At 33.9% G+C, this 12,813-nt stretch overlaps 1 protein-coding gene across 1 annotated transcript; it reads right to left on the reverse strand.

Annotated features, from left to right (window-relative positions):
* Window positions 1–5,690: 5,690 nt before the first annotated feature.
* Window positions 5,691–10,712, reverse strand: LOC108988499 (serine carboxypeptidase-like 35). Its single transcript, XM_018961769.2, has 8 exons — window positions 10,248–10,712; window positions 9,085–9,192; window positions 8,716–8,904; window positions 8,466–8,554; window positions 7,975–8,268; window positions 7,580–7,716; window positions 6,385–6,477; window positions 5,691–6,188 (listed from the first exon to the last, which is right to left on the reverse strand). Exons 1-8 carry the CDS (start codon window positions 10,525–10,527, stop codon window positions 5,930–5,932), a joined length of 1,449 nt encoding a protein of 482 aa, XP_018817314.1. The 5' UTR covers window positions 10,528–10,712; the 3' UTR covers window positions 5,691–5,929.
* Window positions 10,713–12,813: the final 2,101 nt, after the last annotated feature.

Raw genomic sequence — 12,813 nt, forward strand, 5'->3', positions numbered from 1 at the left:
CTGTTGGCCTTCCTGCTGTGCAAATTACCGTACTAGTTTTATTTGTTACATGCTGTCTTTTCCTAATATTAACGCTTCTTGGTTCAGCTGTTTAGGGATTGGGATTCGAATAACTACAAGATGATATTGACACATCAATCTTAGTTGGGTGTATTTTGAATTTTTAGTGTTGGATCTTAAAGTTTCCGAACAAGATCTCTTACTTTTCATCTTAAAGACATAAGCATGGCCAGAAGAGCCTCAAGCTGCTCCATGGAACCCACAGATATAGATCCTTCTTGTTTTATCAATCTTACACTCTGAACATAAAATATTTTCATATCCACAATAGAAAATCCGGATCCAACCCAAAATTTATCATGATCGGTCAGGTCGGGTTGGATGCCTATTCCTAAGGATTGAATAATTGTAGTTACTTTTCTTTCACAACTAGTTTATGAAATGACCAAGATTAAGAATAGGCATGCAACAGATGATGATGCCATGTTTGAGGTATTGAGTTTTTAATTTCGTGGAAATCATCTGAACCAGAATGCATGGTTTCCAATTTTGAATTCCCTTTTTACCACCTGCCTGTACTGTATATATAGCTCACTACAAGGCTAGCTATATATATATATATATATATATATGCATGCCTTCTTTGCATCCCTGATGGCAGGACCAAATATTACCTTCTGCGTTCAGTCATATCCATGCACTCAGTCAAAACGTCAAGGTGAAAGTCCTCATGCATGGTTGGTTTCTGTTCCACATGACTGCTGCAATCTTTAGGGGAAAACTACAGAACATTAACCCCTTTGCATGAAGACACAGCTTTTCTTCCCCTTAATTTGTACCTTTTTTGGTCCCTTCAGAGTTTGGCATGAGTACTACGTACCCTTCCTTGACCTATCCATTTCACGTTCAACTCTTGTGCCTGGCCTGCCGAGTAGCCAGCCTTTTCAGATCTGTCACATGTGTTCATGTCTTCTGTCTTCTCTTATTTCTTCTTTTTAGTTTTTTACGAGGTTTGTCAATGGTATTATACTGTTACTGTCCTTTGTAGCTTATAAATCTCTCACACTTCAAACTTTTCTTCATGTTTTTTTTTTTTTTCATATTTTACAACTATATTAAATATATATTAATTAATAATTAAAGATAACAGTATTAATAATCATGCACAAAATCAATTAATTAATATTATTATTTACAATGTTAATTAATAATTAGAGATAACAATATTTTAGAATATATAGAATATGTATTTTGGCTATAAATAGCATCTAGTTAAAGACGAAAAAATATTTGAATTTACTGTAGTTTATATTTAGAGCTCCCAAATTTTGATTACTCCAATGCAGAAGATTTTACGGAACTTCAGACTGAGAGAGCACTTTTAAAAATTTTTAAATGAGCAATATTATATACCGTCCATATTTGGAGATTGCATTACAAACTTAGATAATTTTATTTTTAAATTTTTTTTAAAATTACAATAATATTTTTATCAAAATGATATATATTTTTTATTTAATAAAAAGTTTGTACATATAATTCTTATTTGAAAACTGTAAATAAAATTTTTCTTTTTAGATAACCTCTGGAGAAAAAGAGGAATTAAAGACGTTTATGAAATAAAATATAATTCGGAGGTAAAACTTGGTGGACGCACGCATGGTCAGAGGAGCAGCTTCGGAAACTTTACCGTTTTTCCTTTTTGTCCATGTTTCGGTTCCTCTTCAGCAGACAACGCATGCATGCCTCTTGCATCCTACTTCCTAAAGTTAAGTCATAACTCACAGCTAAGAGACAATTGCTTTTAAACTTTATATATATATATATATATATATATATATATATAATATATATATATATAGGGTTTGCGTCCGGCCCGATCCGATCTGATCCGATCCGACCTGGATAAAATAGAACTGGGTCGAGCCTGTATGACCCGACATTTAGCAAATAAAACCCACAGTTCCCAGCCCAGCATCCAATAGACATTGCAACAAAGCCCACGACCTTAGCTCAATTGCCTTCTCCACTTTATCGTCTTCAATTTTGAGTCTTCTGTTCCCAGATCTAGGGTTCCACCATTCGACCTCCATAGTTTTAACTCGAGTCTTCTATTCCAACATTGGTCAGCTTTATTTTACTTTACCGTTGAGTAGGCTAAAGCAACCACGCTAGCCCGAGGAAATGGTTGCATTGGCAGTGAGAAATTTGTTGCATTGATGGTTGTAGTGAAAGGAAAATTTTTCCATCTAAAATGGCCCTGAAGTGCAACATCTGACCCTGTAAATCCTTCAAGATCATATCGAAAACAATGGATGAAAACATAAATTCTTTGTAAACCCTAACGAGCTCGTCCCAAACAAAGAAGGCCGAGTAATTGTTTTTGGAGAGACCAACCAAAACACCCACCACGTTCTCTCCCTTCATCCCGCAACAGACCCAAAGTCCTAAACACATCCCCAACCCCACCACTCCCTCTTCGACCCACGGGCCTACCTAAGAGCAAAAAACCTAAATCTTACCCCGAGAGAGAGAGAGAGAGAGAGAGAGAGAGAGAGAGAGAGAGAGAGAGAGAGAGAGAGAACGCACCTCTGCAATGATAGAATATGGTGATGGCGAACAGCGAGTCTTCGTTTTCGAGTTTGAGATGTTTTCATTTTTGATAGAGTTTTTCTTTCAGTTTCAACTAATTCGATGGGTTGTTGATATAAAACCCATAATAACTTTTGACTCGATGAATCCGTATTTGTTGGGATTGAAAAATGCGGCTCTCTTGGGCTGATTTGGCCAAGACCCTTTTTTGTACAGGCCTAATATTAAGTCTATGAATTTATTTTTGAAAATGATTAAAATATTTTTTCAATTTTATTTATGTTTACCCATAAAATAAAACACAAGTTTCCAGCTTAGCTTTTCTATTATGTAAAATGAATTAAAGAAAAAGAAAGTCGTAACAGTACGACAATAATTCAAACCCATATGAGTACATTCTAGTACATATTAATATATATAGCAGATCACAGCTTACTTTTTTGTGTTTTTTGTGTTTTTTTTTTTTTAATCTCTAATCTTGCTTTTTTGTGTTTGTTTGTTCAGAGCATATTCATAATTATATGATCTACCGCTAGCAGTAGCTGCTCATGTTAAAAGCCTGCATATCCCTCAGGCAAAAGTGTTAAAAGCCTGCAAATATCGAATATTAGATATTGCAGGCACAAATTATATAATCTACGTTGTAATTAATATACATGTAAAACTCTAATTTTTATACCGAATTGATTTTTATTTATTTTTTTAATTTTTTTACTTAATAATTAAGAAAATATTTTTTAATAAATTTGTGAATTTCTTTTAATTTTTAAAAATATTTAAAGAGATTTAGAAAAATGTTTTAAAAAAATAAAAAATTTAAAATTTAAAATTTACGCTAATAGGTAGAAGGTCTCGATAGAATCCTTGGTAGACATAACACCACTCAATTAATGTATACCTAAGGAAAATGATATCTTTTTTGAATTGGACAGATGATTTGTAACCATTTTTTTTCTTTTTTTAAAAAAAAAAGAAAAAAATTTAATAATTAAGGAAATGAATATTATTAAATTTATGTAAAATATTAAAAAAATATTTGGAAGAAAAGGGAGGCTTGAAGCATCGGTTTGGAGTCTCGAGTATTAGCAGTGTCCTCTAAATTAACTTCCATTGGTAGCACCAACAGAGGGCTATACATGCAAGTTGCAGGAGTACATAAAAAGCTAAATATAAATAGTTATATAAAGGCCGTGATATTTTTGTACGTGTCATAAGCAATAACTTCAATATATAGGACGCTGCTGAGTACTTATGTCCTTTATTGCATTGATATAGGGTAAAATGGGTGATAGACGATGTCTCTACTAGGCTGCAACTCAACCTGAAACAATTGGATTTGTGCCCAATCCGACCCGAGTGTTCCCATCCAAGGTTCCAAATCGACCCAACTCGACCCGAACAAACAGAGATCGGGTCAAACCCGTATGACTCGACATTCACCATAGAGGGCCAAAAAAAAAAAAAATCTGCATTCTTCACTTCCGCATTGATGTTCAAAATCTTTCTATCATCTGTATGATTTGATCACAATATCAAATTATCAATCTCAGATCAATATCCCAAAAAACAAAAAATGAAAAGTGCAGTTTGCAGAATTTCAACGTCTTCTTCTTACTTTACTGACATGAGAAAAGTTAAAGAAAAACCGAAAAAAAAAATTCTTGGGAAACAAATAGAGAGAGAGAGGAAAAACCATTTCAGCGCTTTCTATAAACAAGAAATATTTTGTAAAGAGATAAGACAAAGGTCAATCATGAATTCCATGATCTTCACTTCCTTCGATGCCATGTGTGCAGAGTTGTTGGGCCAAAAGGTGAGGGCTTCCTTCCCTTCCATCGCCAAGGGTCGCAGCGATACCACCACCGCCAACATCGATGTGAACAAGAAACAGCCACCATCACCGACGTATGTTAAGAAGGAGAAGCAGCTGCAGTAGCGGAGGTCACCGCGATTTGCATAGGACTTGGATGTGCTGAACTGTTTCGAGACTCTCATCTCTTATTAGGCAAACTACAGTTCGCAGAGAGGGGTTTTGTCCGTAGCATCTTTTTGTTGCATAGAGAGAGAGAGAGAGAGACCGATGCTAGGGTTTGTGTTGGATAGAGAGAGAGAGAGAGAGAGAGAGGGGCTAGGGTTTGTGTTGGATAGAAAGAAGAGAGGGGGGTTGCGGTTTGATCGGTTTTGTTCGCTTAAAAGCGGGTTGGACATCATCCAACCCGCATCTAATTTTAATCCGATTTTATGCTGATTGATCAGATCGATTTTGTCAAGTGGGTCAGGGTTATTGTGTTTTTGCACAGGCCTAGTCTCTACCCATAATCCAAATTTCAGAATTTTTGTTTTTGTTTTTGTTTTATTCTATTTTTAACATCTTTAAATATTTTTTTATACAAAAAATACATAAACTCAATAATATTCACTTACTTAATCACTAAAAAAAATTAAAAAACAAAAATAAAAATCGGTCAACCGTGGTCATCTACCTATTCAAACATATGTTTTTAGTTATATTTGGAACTTTTTTTTTTTTTCCCTCTAAGCTGAATTTTTTTCTTTCCAAGCTTCATGAACATTTTAATTTGGCATTTTTTTTAATTTTCTTCTCTCCATTAGGGACAATATTGTAACTTTAATTAATTTTACTTGGAGACAACCGTACTTAATTTTGTTGAATCTTTTGTTGTGTTTTTTTTTATTCCCTAGCTATTTCGAGTGATGAATTCATGATCTTAACTAAGCATAAAGGGAAAAATCTTTTTGTTTCTAAAATTTGATGGATATAATATTGATCTAAAGCATCATATATAAGGTGAAGATCAAGGTCCTACGTACCTATATTAAAATCCAGAACAGAGATTATATATTTAATCCAAAGAGAGAAAGAGGGCAATAATTAACACTAATTATGACTGCTGCTATATACAGTTAATTTTAGATATTTTTTACGCATTTTATTAATGTGATTGATTAAAATAATTATTTTATATTAAAAAAATAATTCAATTAATTATATTAATAGAATGTATAAAAAATATGTAAAAATAATTATATATAGAATTGTTTTTAACTAATTATATACGTAGAACGATATCCAAGAATAAATTAATATGCAGCAGTCTGATAGAAGTGTACCTAATTAAGTCCTCCAAATTAATTTTATTAAAAAAAAGTAAGAATAATTAATACAATTCCAACATATTTAATTTCCGTACATTTCATTTAATTAATAAACTCCCTGAAATATTTTATAGTGTATGTATTGACAATAATGTCTAGTACTTGCTAATAAAGGACTGCATGCGGGCAGGCAGGCAGCAGCTAATTAATATTTATTTGATTAAAATCGAGAAGCCGGCAAGGTTTTAGAAGAGAGGAAATGGGTGAAGAGAGAAAGGGATTGTTGAGGGGCAAAGACTGGGACCTGATGGCCAGCGCCTCTAACGGTTGCTAAATGAAGGCCGCCTTCGTAGGTCTGCACCCAGCCGGCCACTTGACTTTTGTGAAACCATGCCCTCCATTCTTCCTTTGTTTTTAACCCCATCTTGTTTATGCTTTTCCTTGTTGATGTCACTGGCACTCTCCCATCCGTATCACCGCTGCATGCAGCATATATATATATGCTATTAATATATATTATTAATTCATGTTATAAATTATTAATTGGTCATGCTTTTCATTTTACTTTTGAGCCATAAAATATTTATTAAAATGGAGATTTTGAAAAATAATTAATAAATATTAATAAACATTATTGGAAGAAAGATCGAGAGATTTCGAAGGGTACTACTGCACCTGTAGATCCAAATGCGCAGTCCAGCATTTAAGAGCTTCCGAATGATTGGCAGCACTGTGTCGGGTGAGTCATTCCATCCCTGAATAACACCACTGCATGATCCACCACTAACCCCAAGTTAGAAATCTCATGAACATGATGATCTTACTCATGAATTGATCAACAAAGTGTTCATCACTCAATTACCATATATGTACATTATATATATATGTATGTATATGTATATGTATAAGCTCATTTATGATCCAAACTTCCGAGTCTTCGATCCATGCAACGAGATGAGAATGTAGCTAATTAATTAGTAAAAGCAATTTTGTACGTACTAATCCAGTAGATAAGCAAGGTTGCCCAGAAATAAATATGCAGGTAGGAGAACACACACACACACATATATATATATATATATATATATATATAGATCAATCAGCTAGAGGATTGAATATAGTACATAACATGCTTATAATGATCTCCTCCACATAACGAGCATATATGCATGGTTCTAAACATCTCCTTATGACATGATTTCTACCGACAGAAATTAGGCAAAAGTGAGAGAAAAATAACAGCAGGGCTAGCTGCAGCCTGCAATGATCGGAGGTGGAAGGTAAAGTCATGTGCTGAAAATGTCGAGAATCTCAGTACTGCAGCATCTCATTAATTATGTTATGGCAGGGAGGCTGCAGAAAGAAAGCTCTAGTTCGAGGATCATCTGACACATGCGTGCAATGAGTGAATATTACTTGAAAGTTAGTGGAATTATTTTTTTTTGCTGGTATTTCGATTTCGAAGAACCCAACAGAAAAAATGAAATTATTAGCTACATTTACATTTATGCCCGAGGACATGTCATTTCATACTTGCTGGCCGAATCGTATGAAAAAATCTCATCAAAATTAGCATCACATCAGTACAAGAGAGATAGGTACGTATACAGAAGGGTAGCCTTCAACATTTATGTATTATTGTTGCGTGTATAAATATTTCATATAGAATTAAATAAGTAATAAATAATGGAACCTACTTCATGAGTAGTGTACTTTTTATCTCTTCTATTTGAGATATTTAAAATTCAGAGAAGAAGGAGAATTTAACCCGAACTGGACGACAAAATCTTGATATTAAAAAACCATATCATCAATTACAAATTACAATTAAGTTTTGAGAGAGAGATCACAGAGAGAGAGAGAGATTTACCTGCATGTAGTGTAAGGATACGACAGCTTAGTGACATTGGCGTGTAGGGCCCTCTGAACATCCACTCTGTTGAAATATTTCTCAACATAATGCTCCGTGCATGGATCGTAGCCTGAAGGTAGCTTATGCCAGAATTTCTGGAGTTAAGATCAAAAACAATAACAAAAAGATCAAAATCTCCCTCTAACTACAATTATAGGTAGGGACGTACAGACTTGTTATTGCAATTTACTACTACTTCTCTTCATTCAATATAGCATGGTACATTTCCTACTGCATGCTCTGTGCCATCAATTCACATTTCCTACAGATGTCCACCCACCTCTCTCTCTCTCTCTCTCTCTCTCTAAGAGACATACGAAGATAGTGTAAATTACATGAACAAGATCACTTACATGCTTTGATAAGAGACTAGCTGGAGGCGCAACACCGAACTTGGAGGAGCTAATTCCACGTTGGGAATTAGCTAGGCAAACGGGTGTGTAAATGTTGTAAATATCAATTTCAGAGTATTCTTCTATGAACCCCTTGATAGAGTCTCCACAATTCCTTGTTTGGTTTTCTGATTGTCCTAAATTGCACTCCTTCAGTATATTATTGTAGAGTTGGTCAGAGATGATGGCATGACTCCATGCATATTCAAACATGCCACTGACATCTGTCGGATCATTGATCGCAGCATTTCCAATCTGAGTTCAATTAACACCATTAATCTTAGAAATCACAAAATTGTCATAATATTTTCAATTCCTGCAAAGTTAATTTCCACTTGATGGTTCTTATAATAATTTAGTATTTTAAGTTAAATAGTACTGCGTTACAGAGACTTGTAAATATTAATTATTAGCCACCTCCGGAATGAATGACTAGATGGGGTAGGCCTTACCATGAAACCTTTGAGATTTACGTACAAGTTCTTGCTGGCTCCTCTGTTTCTTTCATAAATGAGCTTCGCAAGTTGAGGAACATAATGACCTGAGAGAGAGAGAGAGAGAGAGGTAAACATTCTGATGTACGTACGAGCAGAGAAATGTGGGAAGAGACAAATTTTTATGAAGGAATAGACAGCCAACAGAGAGTATTTTTTTTTTTTTTTTTGTTTCCTGATCTTTCTTTGCAGGGAAAAGAATATATACCAGCATAGCTCTCTCCAGCGAGATAGAAGTCATGGGACTTGAAGCTTGGAAACCTTTTAAACCATCCAATCAAGAAAGCATGAGAGTCCACAGCTGTAACTCGATCGCCAAGCATATACAAGTCTTTGGATTTGTTGGTATAGGAAAAGCCTACACCAACAGGTGCCTCCAAGAACAACATATTTGCAACTGATTATACCCAAAACCAAATTAATTATAGACCAGATAGAATTTTATATATGAAATGAAAGATTCATAATAATTAGAGGAACTACAGAGGTCAGAGCCCCCTTTCTTTTTTCTCTCTCTCGCTCTCTCTCTCTCTGATCTCTCTCTTAGCAGCAGCCAAAAGAAAGGAAAATAATATACCTTTATTCCAGGAAAATTTGTTAAGATGGAGTTGGGTTCCATTGTTTCCGACAAGAAAAGGGCCGAGTTCTTGTGCAGCTCCATATGCTATTGAAGAGCAGCCAGGTCCTACTCAAATATATATATACAAATCTTTTGCTGAGATCATTTGGATTACGATGATATATAATTAGAAAATTAAAACTATCAATGAGTTAGATGTGTAGTAGTACTTTCTCTATCACTAATTACAGCCAAATAAATAAATACAACAAAGCCATGCATATGCAGTATTACTCAGACTTTGAAAATACCATTTTTGTCATCACTTCGGATAATGGTAGAGTGACATATATATATATATATATATATATATATATAAGAGAACAAGAAATTAAGGAACATGATTTTAATGATGTACCTAACTACTCAAGACTTTCTTGATACTCACAAATGATTAAGGGCTCATTTATATACATAAAATATCTTATCTCATTTCATTATTATAATTTTATTAAATTTATACACAAAATATAATAAATAATTTAATTTTTTTAAATTTTAAAACAATAATAATATTAAAAAAATAATATTTTAACAATATTTTATTCAACTCATCTCATCTCATCTCATTATAAAATTTATGTCTTTTATTAGTACAAAATTTTGAAATAAATGATTATCAAAATAGAGGTGGTATTAAAAATTGAAATTAAAGTTAAGCCCCCGTCATTTCCACTAATGACATTATTAAAAAATCTTTATCAAAGGAAAAGAAAACAATGGATAGCCGTTATTGTCACAGACTCACAAGTATAAATTATAATAATAGCAGTGGATCCCACGACCATTTTTTTCTTGTTTTTTTTTTGACTTGACCTAGATTAACGGACATAATGGGCAGGAATTTTCTCTTTTTTACTGTTTGAGAAAAAAAAAGGAAAAAAAGGAGAGACTGGCTCTGTAGTCTGTTCTAATTTGTCAAGTAACCCACTCCTAATTACTTGTAGCTTTACATATATATCCTTCTTGTGTAATATGTATATTTTCTTTTTACTTATTTTTTTATGCTGTTTTAATTCTTATTGGCTTGTGGAAAATTTGTTGCCAAAATATTCTAAATCTGAGGAAGAAATGAATACAGAAAAGAGATGCAAGAGACTAGAAGGTGATGAAATTAGAACCTCCATTGAGCCAAAGGACGAGTGGTTTCTGAGAAGGTGCTTCTTGAGCTTCGAAGAACCAGTAGAAGAGTGCCTTTTGATCTTGTGGACGAAGTTTGACGTAGCCGGCGTAGTGTCTGAACTTCACCTCTGGCTGTCCAGGCAAGTTGGTGACTCTGTCAGCCTCTCGGCGCGCTTCTTCGCCGTCTTGAAATGCTTTCCCGGCGGCCAAGGTGCCGGGCACCAAAGTCGAGGAGACTAGAAAGTATGAGAGAACGAGCAAGTGCCAGAGAAGGGCCATTAAATTTGGAGTTCAAGATAATTGATAATTGATAGCTAGCTGCAACAAACAGACATAAAGAGTATGTGAGAGATCAGAGAACTCCCACTTACTACTACTAATTGTCTAATACTACCACCGCTGAACTCAGTGAGTTGTCTGTCTGAGAGAGAGAGAGAGAGGTGAGGATAGATAAGCGTAGAAGAATTTTGACCCGTGTTATATAAACAAGTGGATACATTGCTAGCTAAAGGTTAATTTCTCTAATTAATACACACTCTATCTACCTCTTACTTTATGCCCGTGAGATATTTACGATAGGATTTGATTGTTACACGAATTAAACTATTTTATCTCATTTTATATAATTATTATATTTTTTTAAAAATTTTATATAAAATAATAAATAATTCAATCTTTTTAAATTTTAAAATAAAAATAATATTTTTTTTTTAATTTTTAATTTTTTATCTTATTTCGTCTCATCTTATTTTATCTCATCTGTATTATTAAAGATATTAATTAATGCATTTGTCCTTATATATTTATATCCATTAATCCAAATTATCAAGAGCTAGGCATGAATGACTTTATACTATTTTAAATTTGTATTACACTCGATCCGGACAAAGTATATAAAAGTCTTGTCCCCTACTCCTTTTTCTATCTTTCGTTTCTTTTGGGGTGTGTTTCATAAAGCTTAGTTTGAAGTTTGAAACGGTATGATGCACGTTCGTGAATGATTCCATGCCCAATGATATCGCATAAGAAAAATTTATGAGAGAGAGAGAGAGAGAGACGTTTAGTTTATTTTCACACTTTTTTATAATTTCAAATGCTTGACGTAACGTACCCAGCGGCCAGCAAACGGCCGGGGCCTAGGAAAGAGACAATAATTCGAGCGTGAGTAGAGCTGGATATACTTTAGGAGCGGTGCTACTATACTGCTGACTGCTACACTATATTGACATTTTTTTTTATATTTTTTTAATATTTTTAAAAAATATAAAAAAATAATATACTGATAGTCATTTTTTTAACTATTAAATAAAAAAATTAAAAATACATGAAATGTCAAAATGACGAGACAAATTGAATGGATAAAGTAACATTTTTCTATAGTTTAATATGACGCCTCACTTTTTGTTTATTTTTTTAAAAAGAAATTTCCAAAATTACTTGTATTAAAATTATACAAATAATTTTTAAAGTAATTTGCATTCGAGATATACATACATGAAAAAGTCACTTTATGTGATATTTCAAACAAGAAAATTCTTCTCATTAGTTACTATTTATTACTATACACTCTACACCTTATGAAAAATATACTCACATCCTATAAAAAAGTTATAGATATGAAGTGTGAGAGTGAATATTAAATAATGTATAGCATTCCTCTTCAAACAAAATTTAATGCATGGGATATGTGTTTTGTTTTTGTTTTTTGTTTTTTGTTTTTTTGAAAGAGTAGATTGCATTGTATTGTCACATAACTTAAAGCAATGTTTGGATACAAAGAGGAATGGTATCTGTGAACGTTTGAGCAAAGTCACCACCTCAATTGTGGTGAGTATTCCTTCTATATATATTGTCAATTGGAATAATTACAAATCAAGGTATAAAGACATATTACAATAGAAATGGAAAGAATTGATCTGTACAAATAAATCTCGTAAGATTAAGGACAATAGATCAAGCCGAGGATTACGTTGGTAACGTATCCTTGACACCCCGCCGCAAGCTGAGCGTCGGATTTGAACGGACATGAAGCTTGGTACGAAAGAATTTGAAGAGAGGGCGATAAACACTTTTGGTGAAGAGGCCGTCAACCTGTAGATGAGAGGGCACATATTGAGTGCGAAGTTTGCCAGCAACAACAAATTCTCGAAGAAAATGATAATCTAATTCAACATGTTTTGCCTGTTTATGAGAAACGGGATTGGAGCTTAAGAAGATCGCATTTTTGTTGTCACATAAGAGAATATATGTCGGTGAAATGGGAACCTTGAGATCATGATGTAGATGGGTGAGCCAAAGAAGTTCAGCGGCAGTGGTTGCAAGAGCGCGATACTCAGACTCACAGCTAGAACGGAAAACAGTGGGTTGCTTCTTAGCACTCCAAGAAACCAGATTATCACCAAGATAAATAGAGTAGCCAGAGGTGGAAAGGTGAGTGTCGGGACAACTAGCCCAGTCAGCATCAGAGTAAGCAACAAGGGCACCAGAGGCAGCAGAAGGGCGAAAAGTAAGATCAAAGTGAAGTGTGCCCTTGACATAACGTAAGATGCTCTTGACAACAAGAAA

Source organism: Juglans regia, chromosome 13 (assembly GCF_001411555.2).
Source record: "Juglans regia cultivar Chandler chromosome 13, Walnut 2.0, whole genome shotgun sequence".
Classification (NCBI taxonomy): Eukaryota; Viridiplantae; Streptophyta; class Magnoliopsida; order Fagales; family Juglandaceae; genus Juglans; species Juglans regia.